The following is a 26,248-nucleotide window of genomic DNA, read 5'->3' as shown; positions in this document are numbered from 1 at the left end:
GCAAGTGGTGGTCACACCAGATACTGACTGGTTTTCTGATCCAAGCTCCTACCTTTCTTTTTAAAGTATCTGTGATCAACAGATGCATATCTGTATTCCCAGTCATGTGAAATCTATAGATGAAGGCCTAATGCATTTATTTCATTTGACTGATTTCCTTATATAAACAATAACTCAGTAAAGTCTTAGAAATTTTTGCATGTTGCGTTTATATTTTTGTTCAGTGTAAATATGCTTCTCTGCATCTCTGCTAAAGTCTGGGTAAAAGATTGAAAGGAATGTGTCTTCCCACGGGGGGCCAGTATGAAAAATGTATGCACTCACTAATTGTAAGTCGCTCTGGATAAGAGTGTCTGCTAAATGACTAAAATGTCAATTGGATCACTTTTTAAATTAAATTTTTTATTATTAAGTACATTTAGTTATTTATATTCTAAAGTCTACCAACCTTGCCAGCAGGCATGCCAGCTAAGATAGGTAGACAAGAAAGCTACTCTAGCTTGATTGATATGGCTTCTTGGTAGTTAGTTATGAGGTTGGGAGATTGGGAGCCTATCTGTGCTAGCTAAAGCCAATTTAATAAAATTGCTAGATGGCTAGTAGTATTATAGAGAAACAACAACAACATTAATTTTTATTTTTTTTATTTTTATATGCCATTTAGCAGACGCTTTTATCCAAAGCGATTTACAGTCATGTGCATACATTTTTACGTATGGGTGGTCCCGGGGATCGAACCCACTACCCTGGCGTTACAAGCACCATGCTCTACCAATTGAGCTACAGAGGACCACTTTTACATGACAAATCTGAGGGGGCACGTGCCCCTGTGCCGCCTATGGGCATGAAGCATCTGGGCTGACGAGGGTCAGATTTGTGATAGTGGACACATTTTCAAGTTAACTAGTTACAGTGTTACTACAGAGTTGTAAATTCTAATTGTTTGTGGGGGAGAAGGACACACGAGCAGACGATACCAATACGGAGGGGGGCGTGTGTTAAATGATGTAGTTTCTATTGAACTAGAAGTAAAACAATGTGTAATGAATGGCAAAAAACATAGCATGCCGGATCTATTACATATTCTCTATAGAAGCATTGCTAAGCTGAATTGTTAAAATTGTCTACAACACTGGGGAACCAATAGTTGCTTTCCCGCCTGCGTGAGAAATGGTTTTGCTGAACGCGGATTTTGTTACAACCTTCTAGCGAGTACGGAGTTTCATGCAGTTGCTCAGTCCCACACTGGCAACGTCGCTCTGGTGGCAGCAGTGCGCATGAGGACCCACATACTTTTCAGGTCCTTTGTTGCGGAAATCGAAGATGACTTAACTTCGACAGACACTCAGCTGGCCAGGTAGTAAGGCATCCATCCCGATATCATTGTACTTATGACAATGTATGTTCATCCTCTTTTGGGTGTCTTTGTTGTCCAAAGTAGTTTATTGATTGCTGAAGTTTGCTTGAGATTTTTTCCATTGCTAACTGACATGCAAAAAGTAAAGAAAATGCATACAATATTGTTGCTTAGGCTAACCTATGGCTAGAGAAAGTCAAATATTGTCAACAAAAGAAACTTGGAAGTGTTGCTTGATTGTTATCCATGCTTTCATAATAGCAAGTGTTTGGGAAATTATGATTATCGTGTTTTATTTATCTTAAAATAGGCAACTGCACAATGTAATTGAGGAACAAGGCAAATACCGTTTTGCGATTCTGCGCTAATTAAACTTGCTTGCTTTCTAGCTGCCTGTTGACTCCACAGTAGTGGAACAGCGCGTAGTCGTATAGGAGAATAGACTCCACTGTAGTAGAACAGCGCGTAGTCGTATAGGAGAATAGACTCCACAGTAGGAGAACAGCGCGTAGTCGTATAGGAGAATAGACTCTACTGTAGTAGAACTGCGCGTAGCCGTATAGGAGAATAGAGAGGAGTTGATTGATAGATGATTTGCTTTGTGCGCTGCGCAGTGCTTGGGCCACTGGGACAAAAACCTTACTGTATTCAAGGCTCCAGCTTTGTAACGCGGTTCGGTTGGCGGTACTTGACTCAACTCAACCCCCCTCTCGCCCTCTTCTACCCGCACTCACCCCTGTAGAGTGCTACTTTTTTCTCTCCCCCTCCTCTCACCTAGCCTAGGCAGCCTCACTATCGGCTGCTTAGGCTACCTCTCACCATGCTTTCATACCCTCAAATATCCAGAGGGGGAATTGTCGAGCTGGATATGTTGTTATTATGGTTGTGCAGGCACATTGGGGTTTGGGCAATTTCACAGTAACAGAGTGATGCTGAGACTCACTTTTTCACTTTAAAATGTATGCCAAGCAAAAACCATTGATTGCTAAGTTTAACAAACCATACACCTACACTGAGTGTACAAAACATTATGAATACCTGCTCTTTTCATGACATAGACTGACCAGGTGAATCCATGTGAAAGCTATGATCCCTTATTGATGTAAATTGTTAAATCCACTTCAATCAGTTTAGATGAAGGGGAGGAGACAGGCTAAAGAAGGATTTTTAAGCCTTGAGACAATTGAGACATGGATTGTGTGTGTGCCATTCAGAGGGTGAATGGGCAAGACAAAATATTTAAGTGCCTTTGAATGGGGTATGGTAGTAGGTGCCAGGCACACCGGTTTGTGTCAAGAACTGCAACACTGCTGGGTTTTTCATGCTCAACAGTTTCTTGTGTGCATCAAGAATGGTCCACCACCCAAAGGACATACACCCAATTTGATACAACTGTGGGAAGTATTGGAGTCAACATGGGCCAGCATCCCTGTGGAATGCATTCGACACCTTGTAGAGTCCATGCCCCGAGAAATAGAGGCTGTTCTGAGTGCAAAAGGGCTGTAACTCAATATTAGGAAGGTGTTCTTAATGTTTTGTACACTCAGTGTATATGCAGAAGTCTACTTTTAACAATTGGCACTGAAAATGTTACTAAAACACATTTACTTGAGGAACAGTGCAGATGCAATGACAGTAAAATCTCCCTCTGCTTTTTATGTGACCACGTTTTCCAAAAACAGTGAAATATCTACTTCGAATTGAGATTCAAAGATGTCTGAGAAAGAATGTGGTTTCAGCTATGATATGACACCTTGAGTTTGAAAAAAACCTATTTTGGTTATTTAACTACAGTAAGTGAAGTGGATCAACAGCCGGTAACAGAATAACATCATGGGTCCTTGATCTGTAATGTACAGAAATGCATAATTATGAATGCTATTCTCTTCATGGTGATGTATCCTGAATAGGTACACAAAGGTAGAAAAATGTAATATCCTCCTATGTATGTTTGGGTATTATTCTACACACTGGCTATAATTCTAATGAGCTCCGCCCCCAAACAAGACCAAATTTGGTTGGTCCAGACCGGACCTAATCTGTACCAATCATAGACATCTCTGTTTCACAGTTTGGACATCACAGCCAATCCAGTAAATGTTGGGTAACAGGCTCTCTTTCCATTTCCCCTGAAAAACGGATGCATCCAATTGTTTCCGACCCCGCAGAGGGTGGTACCGTAGAGCACAGTAGAGTACAGTAAAGAAAAGTAGAGTATAGTACAGTAGAGTACAGTCCATTAGAGTATATTACATCACTCATGTGTGCTCTACTGTACTGAACTCTACTGTACTTAATTATACTCTAATGTGCTCTATTGTGCTGTACTGTGCTCTACTGCACCTGTGGTTTGTGACTATTGTGACTTCCCATTGTGGCCAATTCAATTGCAGTCATTCTGTTATAGATATTTTGATCACTCTGTTACCGATTTGGTAACAGAGTGATGCGTTTTAATCACTTAATAATTCATAAACAAAATTGATATCAGTAAAAACACTATAACTAGTTGATAGGTCTACCTTTACTTGTTACTTCTGTGAACTTTCATAATCCTCCCTCTTCATGAGTGAGAGAAATTACAAAATATCTTAAAGATATGTGGGTTTTTGGTAACATAATGACAAGACACTAGGCAGTATTTTTTAAACTTACAGAAGGCAAATAGTTTCTGCTAATCTAAATAAATGTTGATATTAGTTGGCAGGGTTCTTCACTTCAACATTATTGTGTTTTATGTATTTCTAATACCTTTTAAGACTTTTAGACTTCTAGTAGATGTTTTCTAAGACCCCTTTTCCATCTGTGTGACCAGAAATCAAAGCCTTTGCTTATTCCTAATTTTTAGGATGGAAAAAGGTTGAAAAATGTATCTATGCCTTCATTTCCCCAAAATATAGACTCTTAGCTTCCATTTGACACCAAATTTCCACTTTCATGTCATGTTTTGTGCCTGTAACCGTTGTCTGTTTTCAGGAACTGCAAGTCGGAGGGTAATGTTGCTTTATTATCTAATTGTATTCATTGACACACTCCTCCGCACCGCAACCTGAGAAGAGATTGTGGTGTTCCATGAGTTATGACACACACACGCATATACACACACACACACACACACACACACACACACACACACACACACACACACACACACACACACACACACACTGGGCAAGACACCACACTCAACAATATATTTCAGTCTTCTCGTTCGTGGTTTAGCAGAGGATGGGTGCAGCAGGTATATCTTGATATGAGTCACTTTGTTCTTTGTTTTTGTTGCTGAATGGAATGCAACACCTAGACTTTCGAGAAAACGCTTTAAATGCAACTTGGACAAAGTTGGTCTGAATTGTGTGCTCATTCAGTTTCAATGAGCTCAGGCAACCAAACTTCTCCTCTGCTCTCTAAACAAAACAAACAAAGTGATGAGATTGAGGAGCTGGCAGGGAAGTGCTGTATTGTTAGATTGCATTGTTTTTGGAGTCTTATTTTGGATCATGGTTGGAGTGTGTAATGTAATTGGGGGGCTACAGAATATTTGGGTACACTGAGTCACTGACAATCGTACACTTTGACTATGGGTTTGTCAGGGTCGTTTCCTTTGGGACTAGGGAAGTTCGATCCCCGGGACCACCCATACACAAAAAATTTATGCACGCATGACTGTAAGTCGCTTTGGATAAAAGCGTCTGCTAAGTGGCATGTTATATACAGTGGGGAAAAAAAGTATTTAGTCAGCCACCAATTGTGCAAGTTATCCCGCTTAAAAAGATGAGAGAGGCCTGTACTTTTCATCATAGGTACACATCAACTATGACAGACAAAATGAGAAAAAATAATCCAGAAAATCACATTGTAGGACTTTTAATGAATTTATTTGCAAATTATGGTGGAAAATAAGTATTTGGTCAATAACAAAAGTTTCTCAATACTTTGTTATATACCCTTTGTTAGCAATGACACAGGTCAAACGTTTTCTGTAAGTCTTCACAAGGTTTTCACACACTGTTGCTGGTATTTTGGCCCATTCCTCCATGCAGATCTCCTCTAGAGCAGTGATGTTTTGGGGCTGTCGCTGGGCAACACAGACTTTCAACTCCCTCCAAAGATTTTCTATGGGGTTAAGATCTGGAGACTGGCTAGGCCACTCCAGGACCTTGAAATGTTTCTTCCGAAGCCACTCCTTCGTTGCCCGGGCGGTGTGTTTGGGATCATTGTCATGCTGAAAGACCCAGCCACGTTTCATCTTCAATGCCCTTGCTGATGGAAGGAGGTTTTCACTCAAAATCTCACCATACATGGCCCCATTAATTATTTCCTTTACACGGATCAGTCGTCCTGGTCCCTTTGCAGAAAAACAGCCCCAAAGCATGATGTTTCCACCCCCATGCTTCACAGTAGGTATGGTGTTCTTTGGATGCAACTCAGCATTCTTTGTCCTCCAAACACGACGAGTTGAGTTTTTACCAAAAAGTAATATTTTGACCATATGACATTCTCCCAATCCTCTTCTGGATCATCCAAATGCACTCTAGGAAACTTCAGACGGGCCTGGACATGTACTGGCTTAAGCAGGGGGACACGTCTTGCACTGCAGGATTTGAGTCCCTGGCGGCGTAGTGTGTTACTGATGGTAGGCTTTGTTATTTTGGTCCCAGCTCTCTGCAGGTCATTCACTAGGTCCCCCCGTGTGGTTCTGGGATTTTTGCTCACCGTTCTTGTGATCATTTTGACCCCACGGGGTGAGATCTTGCGTGGAGCCCCAGATCGAGGGAGATTATCAGTGGTCTTGTATGTCTTCCATTTCCTAATAATTGCTCCCACAGTTGCTTTCTTCAAACCAAGCTGCTTACCTATTGCAGATTCAGTCTTCCCAGCCTGGTGCAGGTCTACAATTTTGTTTCTGGTGTCCTTTGACAGCTCTTTGGTCTTGGCCATAGTGGAGTTTGGAGTGTGACTGTTTGAGGTTGTGGACAGGTGTCTTTTATACTGATAACAAGTTGAACCAGGTGCCATTAATACAGGTAACGAGTGGAGGACAGAGGAGCCTCTTAAAGAAGAAGTTACAGGTCTGTGAGAGCCAGAAATCTTGCTTGTTTGTAGGTGACCAAATACTTATTTTCCACCATAATTTGCAAATAAATTCATTAAAAATCCTACAATGTGATTTTCTGGATTTTTTTTCCTCAATTTGTCTGTCATAGTTGACGTGTACCTATGATGAAAATTACAGGCCTCTCTCATCTTTTTAAGTGGGAGAACTTGCACAATTGGTGGCTGACTAAATACTTATTTTCCCCACTGTATGTTATATATTATTGTTAGAGTATTTGTTTTTCCCCTCTGGTTATGTTGAGGGAGAGATGGTTGATATTTGCAGACATCATGCACTAAATACCAGGCAGGACTGGTTTTGTATCAGGATGGCCTGAAATTCCATGGAATGTTTACAGTGTATCTGTGTGTGTCTCTTCTCACCTTACTGGGACAGCCTGAAGGGAGGTATGCCTATGTGTGTTTATATGCCTTGGTTACCTCTAGGTTTACTAAGGTGGTTATTGGCAAATAAACTAAAGTGTGGTTTTAGTGAACGCCCCATGTACATAGTTGACCTTTCCCCTTCTTACTTACAGCCAGGTGTGAATTTACTCATTCACTTGAAAACGAATCTCAGTTCAACTGGCAAACTAGGTGCAAAGTCAGGCTTAGATTGAATCTGATGCCCAGCTCTAGTATCTAAATCAGGGGTGTCAAACGTTCAGCCCGCGGGCCGGATCAGGCCCGCAAACGGGTTTAATCCGGCCCGCAAGATGATTTTGTAAAGTATAAAAATGAGCTGCAATTTTTCAATAAAAGAAACTGCTGTTCCAATTGTGTCCACTGGATGGCGCAATAGCAATTGTGTTAAGCAAGCAAACTGTTTATACCGGGGCAGAGCAAATAGGTCAAGCAAGTGCAGCCAGTCCGGATGAGCTACTTTGTTTTGCCCGCGATATTTATTACGGCTTCTACTTTTAACATTATGTGCTTTGGCACCCTCATTGCCCCTTCTATTTATTCACGGAATTGAATGGGAAAGCTGTATGTTTGGTGTGTTCACAGCATCTTGCAGTGCTGAAAGAATATAACCTTTGTCGCCACTATGTGAGTCTTCATGCCGACAAATATGACAACTTTCAAGGACAGCGGAGAAGAGAGAAGGTGAATGAACTGTTGGTGGGTCTGAAGAAACAGCAGTCTGTGTTTACTCACAGCCGAGACATCAGTGACGCTGCAGTGAAAGCTAGCTACCTCATTGCTAATGAAATCGCAGTGGCTTCAAAACCATTTAGTGAGGGAGAATTTGTAAAAACATGCATGATGAAGGCAGCAGAGATTGTGTGCCCTGAAAAGCACCAGGCTTTTGCAAATATCAGCCTGACAAGAAACACAGTTGCAGACAGGATTTCCGATCTTTCAGTGGATTTGGACAGCCAGTTGAAGCAAAAAGTAAAGTCATTTATTGCGTTTTCGGTTGCAATTGATGAAAGCACGGACATTACAGATGTTGCACAACTGGCCATTTTCATCCGCGGAGTTGATGACACATTGACCGTCACCGAGGAGTTCGTGGAGTTGGTGCCGATGACAGATACAACGACAGCAGCTGATATTTTCACTGCACTCGTCGGCGTGCTGGACAGGGTCGGAGTGGACTGGTCCCGCGCTGTCAGCCTGGCTACAGATGGTGCGCCCTCAATTATCGGGAAAAAAGCAGGCGTTGTGACAAAGTTCAGAGAGAAAGTGCAATCTGCAAATGGAGGACGTGATCTTTGGACTTTTCACTGTATTTTGCACCAGGAGGCTTTGTGTTGCAAGTCATTAAAGATGGATAACGTCATGAAGGTGGTCATCCAAACTGTTAATTTCATCCGATCCAGAAGCCTGAATCACCGTCAGTTTGACAGCCTTCTCAGAGAGAAAGACCACATCTATGGCCTGCCATACCACACTGAGGTAAGATGGTTAAGCCGAGGTGCTGTGCTGAGGCGTTTCTTTGATTTACGAGAAGAAATTGAACAGTTCATGGAAGAAAAGGGCAAACCAGTGTTAGAATTTAATTCCGCAGAATGGATGCAGGACCTTGCATTTATGGTGGATGTTACAGAGCACCTGAATAACTTGAACAAACAGCTGCAAGGGCGCAACAAAGTTGCCACGCAGTATTATGACAGCATACGTTCTTTCAAGTTGAAGCTGTCATTGTGGGAGATGCAACTCGCTGGTGGTGATGCAGCTCACTTCCCCTGTCTGAAAAATGTGTGTGCGACCCAACATGTGGCAGACATGAAGCGGTTCAAAGATAAAATAACGGGACTGTTAAGGGAGTTTGAGCAACGCTTTCAGATTTTTGGTGAACTGGAGAAAGACTTCAAAGTTTTTTGTTCGCCATTCACCGTGAATCCCTCTGATCTGCCCGTCAGCATCCAACTTGAAATAATAGACTTGCAGTGTGACTCTGATTTGAAGGGCAAATTTGCCGCAGCTGGCTTGGACACATTTTATCAGAATCTCTTGCCAGGTTACCCCAACTTGACAGCCCTCGCTGCAAAACTGTTGTGCATGTTTGGAACCACATATCTTTGTGAGCAAGTTCTCTGTAATGAGCATAAATAAAACAAAGCTGCGCTCAAGGCTCACGCACAAGCACTTGAATCACATCCTGAAGTTGTCTGGCACTCAGGATGTGACGCCTGATATTGATGCGCTGGTGAAAGCTAAAACATGCCAGGTATCAGGAGTCAAATAAACTATGCAACCCCACTTAAAGTGCTGAATGAGACACCCTGATATAGTTCTGTGATCTGTGATATACTTCTGTGAATCACTGAGGCATTGTGTGTTTGTGTGTTGTTTGTCCTCAGAATTTCAAATAACTTGAGGTGTTTTATGATTAATAGTGATGTTGTGCTTTTGGACACACTATCCTCAGGCTCCAGCTTTATGTTTATATGTTTTTATGTTGATGTGCTATTGTTTTTAATTGATTTTATTTTATTTGTATATTTAACCTATTCTTGACTCTGTGGTTCTTGCACTTGTTTGGGGAACAGGATTTCATTATTTGTATCTACATTTCTGCCTGAGAAATGACACCCTGATATAGTTCTGTGATCTGTGAAACAGTTATGTGAATCACTGAGGCATTGTGTGTTTGTGTGTTCTTTTTCTTTAGAATTTTCAAATAAACTTCAGGTGTTTTATGATTAATAGTGATGTTGTGCTTGTACTATTTTGGACACACTGTCCTCAGGCTCCAGCTTTATGTTTTATGTTGATAGTATTAAAACAAAGAAAACAATCTGAAGTTGTTGTTTTTAAGTTATATATACCATGATTTTACCGGTCCGGCCCACTTGGGAATAGATTTTCCTCCATGTGGCCCCTGAGCTAAAATGAGTTTGACACCCCTGATCTAAATACAAAGGGGATGTTGATAGGGGTAGGCCTCAAAGCCCTGTGTGTGTCTGAGACAGTCTAGGGGCTGTTTGTTCAGGACAGAACAGTTTATTGTGTGTTGGTGCATACTTCTTAGCTATGATGGTAAACACAGTTATGATAACTAAGCTTTGTCTTTCTTGTGATTGCCAAAGAAAGCTGTGATACTCCGCATTGTTTAGTGTCACAATGATTGAAGATCATATCTTCCTCAAACCTTTCCAGACAATCTGTTGATATCAAACAACTGTGCTGTGTCTAATTTAGTTTTATGCACTTGCAGGGTAAAGTACAACTTTGTTTGTTTACAATCTTGCAGAGTATGCCTCATTTAAGGACTCTGTCTATGTTTCTGCCATGTAGAAGGCACATGTGCAGATAAGTCAAGAGTGTGCAAAGCTGTCATGAAGGCAAAGGGTGGCTATTTGAAGAATCTCAAATATAACATATATTTTGATTTGTTTAACACTTTTTTGGTTAATACATGATTCCATATGTGTTATTTCATAGTTTTGATGTCTTCACTATTATTCTACAATGTAGAAAATAGTAAAAATAAAGAAAACCCTGGAATGAGTAGGTGTGTCCAAACTTTTGACTGGTACTGAATATATAATAACGTTTTGTTGTTACTGTTCTGAACTTATTGCCCGCAAGTCGTCGTGACGTTGCCAAGACGTCGTCAAGTTCGCCACCCCATCCGTTGGTTGCGCCTGTTGGTCTGCCCTGTACAGAGCTCGCACCTTTTCCCCAGTCTGCCCTGTAGGCTACTGAGATTGCGCACGCCCGGTATCCAAACATGCATGGCTTGAGATGCGGTCACCGGTTAAGTGTCTGTAGCTAGCTACCTAATATAAATACCAACAGTACTCCCACAGCAGCATAACATTTGATTAACACTTGATAACACATGACTTACATCATCAATATTGGGTCTGGTTGGCTGATAGGCGCAGCAGAGAAAGGCAGAAAGACAGAGAGGAGAGGCTGCATCAACGACCCTCGCGCCGACCCAACTCCATCCGGCAGCAGCTACACAGGTAGTCTAGACTCTAGCTAATCATTATACCCGAAAATATCCACACAAGCCACTAGCCAGCCAGTCATATATTATGAGTTAGAAGAATATGAATATAATATTATTATTTAAGATAAATCACAATCAGTAAGAAGCTTGCAGATTTACATCAATCATCAACATCAATGATCAGCTGATAGCCCGCCCTCTTTTCCCGATGTCAATCATGTCTTTAGGAGGCACCGTAACTAGCTTACTTACAATTAGTCATGAGTCAGTATGAATTTCAAGATATGTATATTTTTTTTTTTTGCTTGAGCACCTGCCCCCTGAAAGATCTGTGCACGGCCCTGCAAAGTAGATTTGCATGACAATCATGATACCCCAAACTTTCCACTGCAGTGTTAAAAATGGTTGTCCTTGCTTCAATTTCTTATTTTTAGCACAGTAAAACCTGAAAGGCCTATGCTGGAATCTGCATGTGAAACACAGTCAAGTTGAACAGGGTTGTCTCAGATAGCTAGACAGGCGGTAGGCAGACAACAGGGACTTGTTTTGGACATGGGATAGCTGCAGTAATGTATGGAGGTAATTCAACCAAGTAGGTTTTTAAAGGGGATCACTCTATGCTCCTGTGTGTGCTTAAGACGCACACATTTGCAAGACCTTTGTGTGTGAGGCCCTAATAGGGCTCCATTCTCTGAGTGGGCAGCTGCGTGCCTGTGTGCAAGGCACTGGCCCATTCTCTCCCTCTCTGTAACCCTGTCACTCTCTCACTTTATCTCTCTCCCCCTCTTTCTTTCTGTGGTTCCTTGGCCCAAGGCATTATGCAAAGCCTCCAGAAAAAAGTATTGTTAGTCATGCCTGTCTGTGCCTCTGTGTTGCACACATTTAATTTTAACGACGGCCCTTTCTCTCTTTCTGTGTGACCTTCAGTCATAACTGCTCTGCTTCGCCCACAATGTCAAAATCTGTGAGCTGAGTTCAAAATAAATAGTAATGTTCCCCGGTTCCCCCCACGTTTCTGTGTGTATGTCATCTAAATTATGCATTTGTAAATGTTGCATCTCGAACGCCCACAGAGTCTAAGACCGGCTGGTGATAAGAAAGGAGACATTCTGGCGTACACCAGAGAAACCCTCCCCAACCCCCTGCCAATGGCAAGATGCGGTTTTAGTTGAACAAGGGAAGCAAAAAAAATTTAAAGCCGTGAGGCACATCGCCACATCTTTCTGTTGATGTGTCTCATCACTAGTTTGAAATGGCTTCTTTTAATTTTCTTCATTACCACTGATTGGTGAGAGGCCTGATGAGAAGCCTTATGTTGAGATGGACAAAGAAAGGACACTATTGAAGACTGTTGGGTTCAATAAGTCAGGGTTAGATGTAGTTATATTATGTTGTGGACCGAACCTGAGAGAGATGACTGATAGTGTTTTTGTCTAGAATTTCAATGTATGCATGTCCCCAAGAATTTCAATGTATGCATGTCCCCATACATTGACTTTGGCTGAAAGAGAACTCCTGTCTGCATGGTGTAAAGTTTCCAGTGTTGTTCTTGCACTGCATTCTCTAGGGGCGGACTGGGACAAGAATTTGGCCCTGTCCCTGGCATTTTATACACACCAGCCCACATCACTGTGCGTGCCACCAACTCGAAACCCAAAAAATATTTTTTTAGATTTTTTTTATAGATTTTCATATCGTCATACCGTCCTACTCTCATCCAGGTATTTACGTATTACCAGCTTAGTACACAAGGGGACACCAAAAAACAAAAAAAATCCCTTTGGGCGTCTATTACCAGAATACTAACAAATTAGCACAAGTATTAGCGAATTTGAAAGGATGCTGCTAGCTAAATATGCTAATGAGCGCAAACGAATATAAACAAATTGCAAAGACAGGCAATCCAACTCATAAATTAATACATATATAGGTAGGAGCTACCAAATGTCATTTTTGGTGAGTTTGGACATTTACAACGAATGTAAACGAGAGACATTGTGCAAATGAACAAAGTTTTGAAGCAAGCTTGTCTGAAGGAAGAACAGAACTGGCTCTGGAGCAGCATGTATACACACTGTGTCTGTGTGGAGTCTGGAGCCGCTAGGGCAACGGGCCTGCCTGCTCAGCTCAGAGAAGATCGGGGAGGAGCAGAACAGAGAGGAGAAAAAACCGCAAGGAAATCAAAATATAGCAGCGACAGCTGTACAGATAACTCATGCAAAGGGCTTTGACTTCTCAAACACGGCAGAAAGCTAACACAATATGATGCCCTGTCACCTTATTAATTCAGCCACTTACTTAGATAACTAGCAAGTTAAACTTAGGGGTCGAGTTAACGCAGAATTCTTCATTTTTTCCAAATGCATAAGAAATGTCTTGCTGCGTTTTGTAAACGCAGATCTAAAATCCTTCTTATTATAATTTCTGCTTGGCATCAGACAAATGTTGTGCTTCAGTTGTACTTCTCTAGTCGGATGAGAATTCACGAACAGGCATTCTATCAGCAGACAGCACTCTGACTGATGTGTAGCTACTTTTCTCAGTGTAGCCAGCCTACTTTTCTCTGGTAAAATGCAAGATTCAAAACATTAGGAAATGTAGCTGGCTACATTCTTTCTATTATAAACATTGATGGCCATGCATCATTTTCTGCATAAAAGACCTTGCTGAAATACTTTCAACGTTATTGAGGGTATTGAAAACCATCCCGTGGCTATTTCCAAATACCTCGATATACGGTATACTGCCCATGCCTATATATTTTTACTAAAAACTTTGGGGGGCCCCAAAAAATCACTTGCAGGCCTGTTTTGTCCCACGGGCAGCCTGTTGCCGACCCCTGCCCTACCCTGACCCTACACACACCCTACTTAGACACAGGCAGTAGTGCTGACACATAACATTGGCAGTACAGTACAGCATTTCTCAAAAATGTCTGTAGCAGTGACTGGCGAGACATGGTCCTCCTCATTAACCAGCTCATGTTTAAAAGAAATACAATATGTAAAAACACCACTGGAGATACAACTCACCACTATAACTGTGCCTCTGCTCTAGCCATTTTCTTTGCCTCCCTGTTGTGCTTTCTATCTGTCTCAGCATCTTCTCTGCTGTCACTCTGTGCTTTTTGTTGTCTTTGTTTGTCTGTCTGTCTGCTTAAGCCTTATACATTATAAAAGCCAAGCTAAGCATATATGATAACTGAATATATGAATATATCTGAATGAATATGACTTTGAATGTTATACCTGTACCTGTAACCCCCTTCTGAAAAAATGACAAACTAAATAAAAAAGCCAAGCTAACGACTTAGGATATATTGTCATATGTTCCCCTGAATCAGCACCTACCCTAAGTGTTCATTACTACAGGGCTCCAGAGGAAAATTTTCCCCTGGTGTCACTGGTGCCTCTAACTTTTGGTCGGACCCAAATCATGAGTAATCATCTTATAAAGCCATTCATAGTGCTTTATTAAGAAGTATAATAAATAGACTACTGATGTATTCAAGAAATAAGTTGTTTCATCTAACACGTCCAAGCAGGAATGCATATACATATTTTTATGTGCAACCTAATCCAGTGATTTACATGAATTTTGGGTTGCCAATTAGACTATAGTTGCCATATTTTACTGTCAAATTATGACTCCAGAATGTCCAGATTTCTGGGGGGTTCAATAGAGATGAATTATATACATCTTTATGTGCACTAACTAATACCATAGGCTAATTAATTTGGGGTTCAACACCTGAGGAAGTGGAAATTCAAAACACATTAACTAGATCGCTAACTCTAAATATAATACCCACTGCTAGTAGCCATGTATTCATCCAACAGTAAATGTAATGTCCTAAAAAAGACATTGCAGCTGTATGCAACCACCCATGAGACCTATAGGCCTATGCCCTCGCAATGGCCGATGAGCATTTCATGCGCGTGCCACTCCGTATCTCAAAGCCATATAAAATATATTGGTTGTGGGCCTCCCGAGTGGCGCAGCGGTATAAGGCACTGCATTGCAGTGCTTGAGGCATCACTACAGACCCGGGTTTGATCCCAGGCTGTGTCACAACAGGCTGTGACCGGGAGTCCCATAGGGAGGTGCACAATTGGCCTAGCGTCGTCTGGGTTAGGGGAGGGCTCATCGCGCTCTAGCCTGCCTGTTTAACCCGGTCGTCAGTTTAACGGTGTTTCCTCCAACACGGCGGGTGTTAAGAAGTGCGGTTTGGTGTGTCATGTTACGGAGGATGCATGACTCAACCTTCGCCTCTCCCAAGTCCGTTGGGGAGTTGCAGCGATGATATCACGAAATTGGGGAGAACAAGGGGGTAAAATAATAATTAAAAAATATAGATATATATCTTGGTTGTAAAATAGTTGCTATTAAGCTGAATGTTGAGAGATACACATTTTACCTACAGAAAGTTGAGACCCTCTTCTCTCCGACAGGGACAAGGGGACAAACTTCCAAAGCTGTATTTTTCCCGCAATTGCATGTTTTCCATGCTAGTGCTGAAGCAGTGGCCTTCCTGCACTTTACAATTTTTCATAGTATTTGCCATTGTATTTCACAGTTTCTCTGCCAATAAGTTTTGCCTCTCATAATTGTGAAGTTTAATGAGCTGAGGGACATCATGTTTCTTCCATCTCAGTTGTGGTCATAATGGTAGCTAAATTAGGGTTGGTGTGTTTTGGCAATCCCTTTGCACTACACTACACTACACCTTTTACATTATGTGAACGTATACTTTTATTATTACAGTGTTACACTTTAGTAAGTAAAACTTAGCAATCATCTCTAATGTATATTTGCAGGATCAATACTTGATTGTGATCGCTGTGTGTCAGGAGAGGAGACACACCTGTATATGTGTGTAATGCACATTGCTTCTATTACACCTGAGGTATGTCCTTGAACCGATTATTTTAAAATTGCACACAGAAGACGTTATAAGGATAATTTAGTAGCGAATGGCAGCCTGCGGTACCCCGGTCGGCCTTCAACTTCAGATACTCAATGAGAGGGGGCAGCACCAAGCTAGCCTGCAACGTCTTTTCCTGTTGTAGCTCAAACTGCATGTTATGTCTACATAAATCTCCCACATGAGACGCCACCTTAACCGACTTCCTTGGCTTCAAATGCGCTATTGAGTCTTCACATAGGAATGAATGCTATCACGTTACCGATGGCTTTGTCCATTCATATATACAGTCATTGGCACAGACATTGACCAGTTTTTTTCCAACCCTGGATCCACCCACCCACACCCACACACATACACATGAATACACACAAACACACACACACAGTTCTCAAGACAGTTGCCAAGAAAGTAACAGATGGATGTTTGGTTGAATGGGTCAGGCTCACCTTTCTCATGAATGAGTGGATGTCTTGACTCAATAGAATGCCCATAATTGCCCATCACCCTCCACCCCAGCACTCCCCCACACCCACACCATTCATCCCCTAGCTCCCCCCATACGAGACCTACAGTGTTATGTAACTAGCTTGGAGGGGACAGCTACCTGAGACATGCGATATGGGATTGGAAGTGACTGTCTGTATAATGTCACCTATTTACACACCATAGGAGTGGCCCCCTTCCTTAGGCTTGATGGACTCCTGTGAGGTGGATTAACCATCATGGTCTGGTCTGAAGGCTCTCATGTAACGTATCCCTGGTGGATAAGGGCCTGATTAATGTGCATAGAGCAGCCTGTCAGGAGTAATGGGAGAAACCATATACTGAGGGAGGAAGGGGTGAGGGGGTGAGAGAGGAGGTAATTAGTGGCATAACTGATGTGTGGAGAGCCCTGGCTGGCATGCAATGGTTTTTCCAGAGGCCAAGGAGGGCCCCTGGCCTATACCTCCTTTATAGCTGTCTCCAACACATGGACCTACCCGGTTCAGTTTTGTGCTACAGATTAGTGATGATTTGGGAAGAAGTGATCCTAAATCAGCTTTGAAGAGCATAGAATCATTACTGCTCATTAGGGCTGGCACAATTACCATATAACCGTGTAACCGACGGTTATGATTGAACGAGCAGCTGACTGAAGACGGGACAACCGGGCATTCGTGTGGTTGAGTCTGTTTCTGCGGCAACATGTTGCTCATTGCTGAAACAAGCAAGGTGTTGTAGCAAACAAGTCTTCGGTTGCCTTGGCAACGTCCCCTCCCTGCAGCAGCAACACACATAGAAATAGAATTCATAGAAAGGGCTTGGAACCTTTAACCCTGGCAATTTGAATGGTAAACTCATGGGTACACTCGCAATGGCTGCCGGGTATTGTGATGCAATAATTTCCATGGTAATGTAGAATGTTCATTTAAATGCGTGGAATGTATTTTGTGTAATGTCAGTTGAGTAGAATCAACAAATCAAAGCACATATTGATAGGTACACTTCCTGCTTTTATTTCCTGCTTTTACTTTTTGCTTGGCTCCTTGCAATGACCGCCAGTCCACCCATTATACCATTATTGACTTGAATGGGCAGCAGCAGTCATACTGGGCAGCAGCACTGTTTGGGGTCTCCGATGTCTTACTCTCAAGCCTGAACTAATGTACCCCATTGATAAGGAAGTGATGTTCTGTCTAGACATGATGTAGTCCTAGTTTATAACATCCAGGTGGAAGATTGGCCTTTTTCCACATCACTACATGTCTGTGTTATGCCCAATGTTACACATCCATACTGTTGCTATGCCCACCCAATTTGGACTAGTAATTGTACAGATTAACTAGTAGCACTGTAGTGTAGTGAAGAAACACAGACAGATGTTGCGGTAGTTTGAAAAACAGCATTGGCACATCTGGATGGATGTGTTGATAACATCTTGATGTTTACTGTGTACTGACCAATAAAAGTGGATGTGAAAATATGATGGGATATTGCACAAATGGACTGTGTTCCTCATTTTCTGACTGAGGGGCAATGTGTGTGCAGCACCAGATATCTGGGCATGAGAGTATAGCTTTGACAAGGGTTTGTGGATTTCCTTAGTTTTCTTTCTTATCACGTGTTAGCTAATGAAGTCACTGCTGCTCACCAGCACCCTGACATAGAGTGCTGACTTGTGACCACAGGGGAAGTGTTATTTGTGTATGTGTCGGTCGGTGATTAAGGAATCATAGGCCCTGGGGTGTAGTTATTTTTATGGGCCTCCCACGGGCCTGGGCCCAGGGGCTTCAGTCCCCGGCATTCATCCGGCCCTGTGTGTCGGTAGCTTTAAAATGGCAACAAAGCAGCAGTATTGTAATCAACACACACTTAGACCTCCTGTGTGTGTACGTGTGTGTATGCCTACGTGTGTGTGAGCGTGTGTGTGTGTTTGTTTAACATGTCAGCGCCCTGGAAACCTTTCTCAAGAAAGGTGTGTTTCTTCTCTGTTTTGTTTTTCTCTGTTTGTCACAGGACTGGGTTGTCATGGTCACTGCTCTTCTTTCAGAGATAAATAAGTTAATGGTCTTTAAAACTGCTCATAGAGATAAAGACAGCTTTTATTTGTGTAGAAGCTCATGGTCACTGTTGTTAAAAAAATGTCATTTAGAATCGACTTGGAAGGCCAAAATCAACCGCAGTTACCGCATATCAAGTCAAATGTTGTCAAGTAAAAAGTTGAATTAATGAGAGCTGCATTGTTTATGTTCTCACAAGGCTCCTGTTGCATGATGGGGTGGTGTTTGGGACAAAGTGTCCAGCCAATGGGTGCTGGGGTGATGGCCGGAGGGCAGCTTGGTATGCAGTGACCTCTCCAGCCCTGTTTTACAACCTCATCCTCAACATGAGAAAGGGCTGACCCAGCATTAACTCTTCATGCCCACACAGACGCTGTCTGAGACTTTCACAAGAGAATGGTAGCTCTCCTTCTCTCCGAGTGGGCCTGAAAACACCGCCTGATGAGGAAGAATAATTTTTGTACCACCTTTTAAGACAATATAACTATAATATAGTCAATAGTGTGTCTTTTGTCATAATAAAACCAAGTCATCACATTAAATCGCCTGAAGAACTTGAGTATGCAGAGAATGGCCTGGTTGGTTGGTTGGTTGGTTGGTTGGTTGGTTGGTAGGTTGGTAGGTTGGTAGGTTGGTAGGTTGGTAGGTAGGTAGGTAGGTAGGTAGGTAGGTAAGTAGGTAGGTAGGTAGGTAGGTAGGTAGGTAGGTAGGTAGGTAGGTAGGTAGGTAGGTAGGTAGGTAGAACAAAAAGGACAGGATGACATTGTCATAGCCTAGGGGTACTCAACTCTTACCCTACGACAGGGTTCCCAACTGGCGGCCCACGGGTGATTTTATTTGGCTCCCAAAGTATTGAGGCAAAAAAAAATATATATAGTTTTTTATTTTAATGTTAAAATTGTTGGACATAAAAGACTGTAAAAACACCAGCAAATCAGCTCCAAGTGATTTTAATTTGGAAATCTGTTCCAAAGTAATCCCACGCATAATAGAAAGATATGTGATCGTATACAAATGTAAGCAAGGTTTGAAATTATGATGTTTTAGTGAAATATTATATCTGTTTGGGCTTCTTGCGGTCAATTTGCTGTCTACAAATAATTTGTAATTATGTTCCGGTCCCCTGACCATCCGCTCAAGAAAAAAATGATCCCGCGGCTGAATCTAGTTGATGATCCCTACCCTACGAGGTCCGGAGCCTGCTGCTTTTCTGTTCTACCTGATAATTCATTGCACACACTTGGTGTCCCAGGTCTAAATCCCTGATTGAAAAAATGCAGTGGAACTGGCTTCGAGGTCCAGAGTTGAGTTTGAGGGGCCTAGAGCATTACATACAGACATTACATTTATTTTTCTATTGCTCGATCAGCTCTATTTGTTATTTTCTTTGACTCACCCTCTCATCAACCCCAAGTTGCGGAGTTAATTGATGCATTGTGTTTGTTTATTTCAACATAACTGATCAAAGCTGTGACACTAGACGCACTCCTCACAAGTTTACCGTAACCACATCCAATCTGTGATGGACGCCAAACACTGTGCCACAGAACCGTACAGTGCCCCATATTGTCCCCCCAGGTGCACATTCATGTGTCTGTGCAGAATCAGCCTGGGCATGGTGCCATTACCAGTACTGCCCTTTCAAATCCTTCTCAGTAATCGACCATTGAGAGCCAAGGGGCCTCTGCCCAGACCCAACTTCTGTGATGAAGGAGAATCTGGTTAGAATTACTGTTAGGTACAGTACGTCCCCTATGGAATTGGATCATATTTAGCTATTTTTTCCTTTAGGGATTTATAGATTGAATTATTATTGCCATTTAATATGATCCCTTTTTGGACCTAAACTTGAATTGGAGCCAACGAGTCAGCCATCTGCTGCAGTATAATCTACTCAGATATTAAACATGATTTAACAAGCATAGCACCATGGTAAAAATGTTACACGAGGCAAATGTAAGTTGAAGATGTACCACAGAAATGTGCCAATGTAGAACTACTAGGGTTTTGAGATTCCTCAAGTTCATTAAGCAAATTAAAGAGAAGGGGGTAGCTGCAGCCCAATATGGCGAGTGAGTGTGTCGAAAGGAAGGTAGTGGGCGTGTGGAAAGGAGTGGGTGTGTCGAAAGCACTCTGCTATAGGTTTGACGGTTAGATTGAGCAGTTTTTTGTTTTGTTTCTTACAATGCGCCTACTGTATATTGAGCTACCGTACCGCGAGAGTTTGGACTTCTGTTTGGAAGCTAGAGGATGAGTCTGAGTCGTATTTCAGATTTGATTTTTTGATTTTAGATTTTTTTGGGGGGGTAGATCAGCTTTAATATTGCAGATAGATTGTAACTTCCATCAATGTAATTGTCTGCATCCCCCATATGGTTTTTTTCTCGCAAATATATACATATACACATACATACATATAAATACATATACATACATATACATATCCGTTTTTAAAATATATTTCCCTTTATTACTTTCCAACCCCACCACCCCTTCCCTGATTGGAGTAAACTAGTGAACAACAAAGCTTAGGCCTCTACTTCCAGCTTATACATACTATATACATTTTATGGACACAGTCAATTTGACAATAATTCTATTTTGTTTGTTTTTACTCCTGAACTTCCTCTACCCTTAACCTCTCTGATCATTTTCATGATGTCCATCCGGTTTGCTTCTAAATGCCATATCTTTCTAACTGTGCTCTTTCACAAAAGCTCTCAACCTATAACCTATATACTTATTATGGACACAGTATTCTTTACATTAGTTATCTTGTTGTTATTAGTTGTTATTAGTCCCATCCTTCAGCTCCATTCAACACCTCCCATCTATCTCTTAACACCATGCATATTGGATTTCTATTTGCCATATATTTTTCAACTGTACTGTGATGTTTCACAAAAGTTCTGAACCCTTCTATTCTCATTGTTTCTACAGATTGTAAATTGAAAATAAACATTTTTGCTAAAAGTATTATTATATTATTGATCGATTGACTATGACTTTTCAGATCACCCAGTAGTGCTATCTGCAGGGTGAGCTCCAGGTAAATATTGTAATCCTTTAGCCATTCCAGGACCTGTGACCAAAAACAAGCTACAAATGGACAGTACAAAAACAAATGATCTAATGATTGTGTCTCTTCGCAGCAAAATCTGCAGAGCTGGGAAGATTGTATCCCCCATATAAATAACATTCTATTGGTAGCAAGAATTTTGTATAATAATTTAAATTGAAAAATTCTAAGTTTTGAATCCGGCGTCGTTTTGCGTATCAGTTCATAAACACTATGCCATGGAATCGGTACGTCAAAAATCTCTTCCCAACTATTTTGCTATCTGTATGGGACGGCTGTCAATCCATTGGTCCTTAAATGAAACTGGTACACCTTTTTATTTATCACAATTTTCTTTAACCAATTATGTTCTTTAATGCAGGGCCGACAGACAAGTTCCTTACTTTTTCCCCCTTCCACTTTCCTCTTCCATTTTTGCGGTAATGTTGCAATTATTTGGTTGTAATTTTGGGTAGAGCAGACATTTCCATATGTTGTTGTTAGCTGCATGTGCAACATAATTCCACCAGTCCTACCTATGATATCATTTACGAAGATTATACCTTTTTTAAACATTTTTTCAAAAGATAATGGTTTTTTATCAATTAGTATATTTGAGTTTAACCACAATATTTGTTGCATTATTTGTTCTGTCATTTCTGGAGGATTAAATTGAAATTGCAACCAACTTTCTATGGCTTGTTTTAGAAATAGTGATATTTGGGAGATTATTTCCTTTTCAAATAACTGAAAGTGAGAGGTTGTAATCTGAATAAGGGAAAAAGGCCATTCTTGAACATGGGGTGAGACAATCTTACTAATTTGCTAGAGAACCAGTTTGTATTTAAATATAACTTTTGTATGACTGAAGCTTTTAGTGATAGGTCTAATGCTTTAATATTTAATTAATTTCTGTCCTCCGAATTCATATTCATTATATAAATAAGCCCGTTTAATTTTGTCTGGCTTGCCTTTCCAAGTAAAATTGAATATTATTTTCTCATATAATTTAAAAAACTGTTCGCTAGGTGTAGGCAAGACCATAAGCAAATAGGTAAACTGGGATAATACTAAAGAGTTAATCAGGGTGGTTTTTCCACAAATTGACAGGTATTTACCTTTCCATGGTAGCAAGATCTTATCTATTTTTGCTAACTTTCTATTAAAATGTATTGGAGTGAGATCATTTATTTCATTTGGGATATGTATTCCGAGTATATCCATCAGACCATTTTATTGGTAAACTACATGGTAATGTAAAAATTATATTTTTTAGTGATCCAATACGTAATATAGTACATTTATCATAATTTGGTTGTAATCCAAAGAGATTAGAAAAAGTATCATCACAACACTGAAGTGTAAGGGGCTTCCAATTTTTTATTTCACACTTAGTTTTACACAAATAATTGTTCAATTTCAGTCATGTAAGTACTGATGATGGGTGTACTGTTGCTTCATGCGTTCTATGCATGTGCCTACTGTGACTGTCACCCTGATATTGGCTACTAGGTAGCTACTTCCCAAGCTGTTGGCGGACAGTAGTGCTTGGCAAGCGTGCACGAAGGGCACTGTGTCCCAGTGTTGTTGCCGTTCATTCCCTCCCTATTGAGTAGTAGACCGTATGTACTGTATGTATCAAGGTGACATCTAGATGGTTATCAATATTAATACCGTCGGCGACATGACCATGATGCAGCAGCAAAACGGTCTCGAGTGGCAACAAATCTGCTCAATTAGCTGATTCGCTTTCCATACAACCACTCCTTTCAACACACCGACTCACCCATACTCCGGTCACCATATTGGGCTCCAGCGACCCATACTTGAAATAAAATGAGTCAGTAAGCATTGACCAATTGACTAATTTTGCCAACATAAGTCCCAGGGTGCTCCTGGTTCTGCATCATGTGGAATCGGATCACATGGCTCCAGGGGGTAATTCTCATTGTGTTTGCCCTCTCCCATGACCCCCCGTAGCCACCTAGGCTACACACATGCTTGTACTCACGCACACACACATGCTCGAACATATGCATACACACGCATGTGTACACCTCAGTGGTCTAGGGTCCTGGTGGACACTTGTCTTCCTCTTCCTGACCCCATCACTCACATGGTCCACTGTTAAGACCCCCCCCCCCCACACACACACACACACACACACACACACACACTCCACCGCGGTGCTGTCTCACCCATAACTCTGTGCCACTACTAATCAGTAAACTAATCTGAGTTGCCAGATAAAGAAGAACATTCTACCTCTCCCTGCCTCCCGCCACCGCCACCCCCTCCAGCCTCATGAGACCCAGTCCTGCTCCACCGCCCCCTCCAGCCTCAGGAGACCCAGTCCTGCTCCACCACCCCCTCCACCCTCATGAGTCCCAGTCCTGCTCCACTGCCCCCTCCAGCCTCATGAGGCCCAGTCCTGCTCCACTGACTCCCAGGGTTACATGGAGATAATGGGAATCATATGCCGGCAGTGGGCCTGCATGGGCTGGGCTGGCCCACATGAAACATTAGGAGGCTACATGCCGTCAAGGGGCCAGAGAGGAGAGCAGAGCCCCTGGTCTCTTTGGCCCCTGTGGGTGGAGGACAGCCGCAATAACCCGTGAAGGCCTCATGTCACCTTCTTTGTTTCCCACAGTTGGCAAGCCTTTCTTTGTCATGTAGTATATCAATGCAATCTCACCGTCCAGTACTTTCCTCTCCAACTGGCCCCATCCTTTTTCTGTCATCAACCCTTTACATGCTCTCTCTCCTCCCACTTCATTCAACCATATATTATGGAGAACCCAGAGTGGTCATGGGGTTAGCTGAGAAGCTCTGGAGGCTGTGGTAGCTGTGTCTGTTGGCCCACAGTAGAATCTGAAAGCAGTCAGTAGGCTGTTGATTAGAGGATCAGGCCTGGTCCTCTCTAATCAGCTGTTTTACAGCGTGTGGTCGGGACAACCCCAAGGTCACTGCTGTGATTGCTATTCCTGATATAGCCTAGCTCTGTCTGTCTGGGGGATTCAACTATATTGTTTTGGATTAGCTCCCTAGTGTTGTGAGTTAAACATATGTAAAGGAGGACTCAGCACATACTGTGGTGTACTCTGTATGTGCTGTCCAAGCCCAGTGTGCTGTATGTGTTTAGGCCTGCTGCCTGCCATACAGATACCCACGAGGAGCAATCCTGCTGTCCTCCTCACCCTGCGCCTGGGGACACACTGTTGGGGTTTGATAGAAAAATGTAATCATGACATGTACTGCAATTCTGACGTGCTCACACACGTGTGCCCACATGCACTCACGCAGGCGTGCACTTTATGGATTTGTAAATATGTGTGTGTAATGTGTGCTCACCACATCTCTCTTTCTGTCTGTTGTTGCACAGGGATGGCTGAAGAGTGAGAGACGCTCCCCTACCACCCGAGGACACTCTGCAGATGGAAGGTGGTCATCTGCCCATCCAACCTGCCCAAAAGACCGTCTTCCCTCCGCCCTCACCTAAGATGGCTTCCCACGGCCTTCTCCTGCACTGGAACGGACTGGAGCAGAGCTGCGCCCTACCATGGTGATCATATTCTCAAAAACACTGGAAAATAAGAAGGGTGTCGATGATGTAAGGTCCAAGGACACTGAATTACTGCTTGTGAGTACAACTCTGCTAGACCTATAACTAAAGCACTGTAACAAGTACCTTACAGGTGCCTCTCTCTCAACTGACCTTGGAAACATGAGTCTTGGGCTCTCTACTGCCTTCTCTACAGTACAGCGTATTGTAGTTTTTGGCAGGGTGCTTGCCACCAAGGTCTTAAATTAATTGATATGGCCTCTAGGTTGGCCCTTCTAAATAAATTGTATATTATTCTATCTCAGCAGTCGATGACATACAAGGGCTGCTTTTCAAATCAAGCAATTTGGGTGAAAAGGCTTCAACAGAAATGGGGCCCATTTGAGTAGTTTTACCTCTTTATAGCCACCAGTGTGTACTGAAAGGTGTCTAGCAGCGCTGACATAACACTGTATTGTTGTGACGATGAACCTAGTGTCTCCCAGTAACGTTAATGACTCTGTCCCTTTACCCTATTTCTCTATGAGCCTGCCTGCACCACCCTGTTTGTTCTCTTTTCTGAATTGTTCTGTACATTCTAGGACAAACAGGGATAGGGGATAGGTGTGTGTGTGTGCGCAGGTGCTCCTTCATGTTCGATGCTTGAACAGTTATGTACGGACATGTTTAGAGTCTGATAGTCTAAGCCATGTCCTCTTTGTCTGTTCCTCCATCTCTCCATCAACAGCGTGAGCTCCACACCATGAGCAGAGGGACTACCCTCTTCTCCTGTGGCACTGTGGGTGAGTGCATCCATCCCTCAGACTATGGCCTTTGCTCTGTTATCCTCACCATTACGTTTCTTACCGTCTTCTATCAGGCTTTATCTTCATTTTCTTTGTGTTGTTCACCAGCTTTATGTCTTGTTATAAGCTCCCCTCCTCTATAACTGTTTCTGCTGATCCCCTTCTGTCACTCTCCTCTCTTTTTCTTTCATGTCCAGTGTGCACCTGCCTTCACACAGAGCTGTGCACTTTTTTTATAAAACCTTTAACTAGGCAAGTCAGTTAAGGACAAATTCTTATTTACAATGACGGCCTACACCGGACGACGCTGGGACAATTGTGTGCCGCCCTATGGTACTCCCAGTCACGGCCGGTATACAGCCTGGAATCGAACCAGGGGGTCTGTAGTGACGCCTCAAGCACTGAGATGCAGTGCCTTAGGCCGCTGCGCCACTCGGGAGCACTCATGGGACTTAAAAGTAATTGAGTGTTGTGTTGCCTTTGTCAATGATTTCCTTGGCTCATTGAATAT

General features: G+C 42.3%; 1 protein-coding gene across 2 annotated transcripts in view; it reads left to right on the top strand.

Annotated features, from left to right (window-relative positions):
• Window positions 1–1,007: 1,007 nt before the first annotated feature.
• Window positions 1,008–26,248, top strand: part of LOC311150124 (protein FAM53B-like) — a 43,886-nt gene continuing 18,645 nt past the window's right edge. Inside the window, exons 1-3 of one of the 2 annotated variants that reach the window (XM_084187418.1) lie at window positions 1,008–1,357; window positions 24,773–25,030; window positions 25,680–25,734. In XM_084187418.1, the coding sequence (XP_084043544.1) occupies window positions 24,950–25,030; window positions 25,680–25,734 (136 nt within the window). In that variant the 5' untranslated portion in view covers window positions 1,008–1,357; window positions 24,773–24,949. Of the gene's footprint in view, window positions 1,358–10,788; window positions 10,879–24,772; window positions 25,031–25,679; window positions 25,735–26,248 lie in introns of those variants that run through there. The other variant, XM_084187419.1, reaches the window with a different exon arrangement.

The sequence above is a fragment of the Coregonus lavaretus genome, assembly GCF_964263955.1.
Source record: "Coregonus lavaretus genome assembly, chromosome: 1".
Lineage (NCBI taxonomy): Eukaryota > Metazoa > Chordata > Actinopteri > Salmoniformes > Salmonidae > Coregonus > Coregonus lavaretus.
This window is presented reverse-complemented; position numbering and strand designations above follow the sequence as displayed.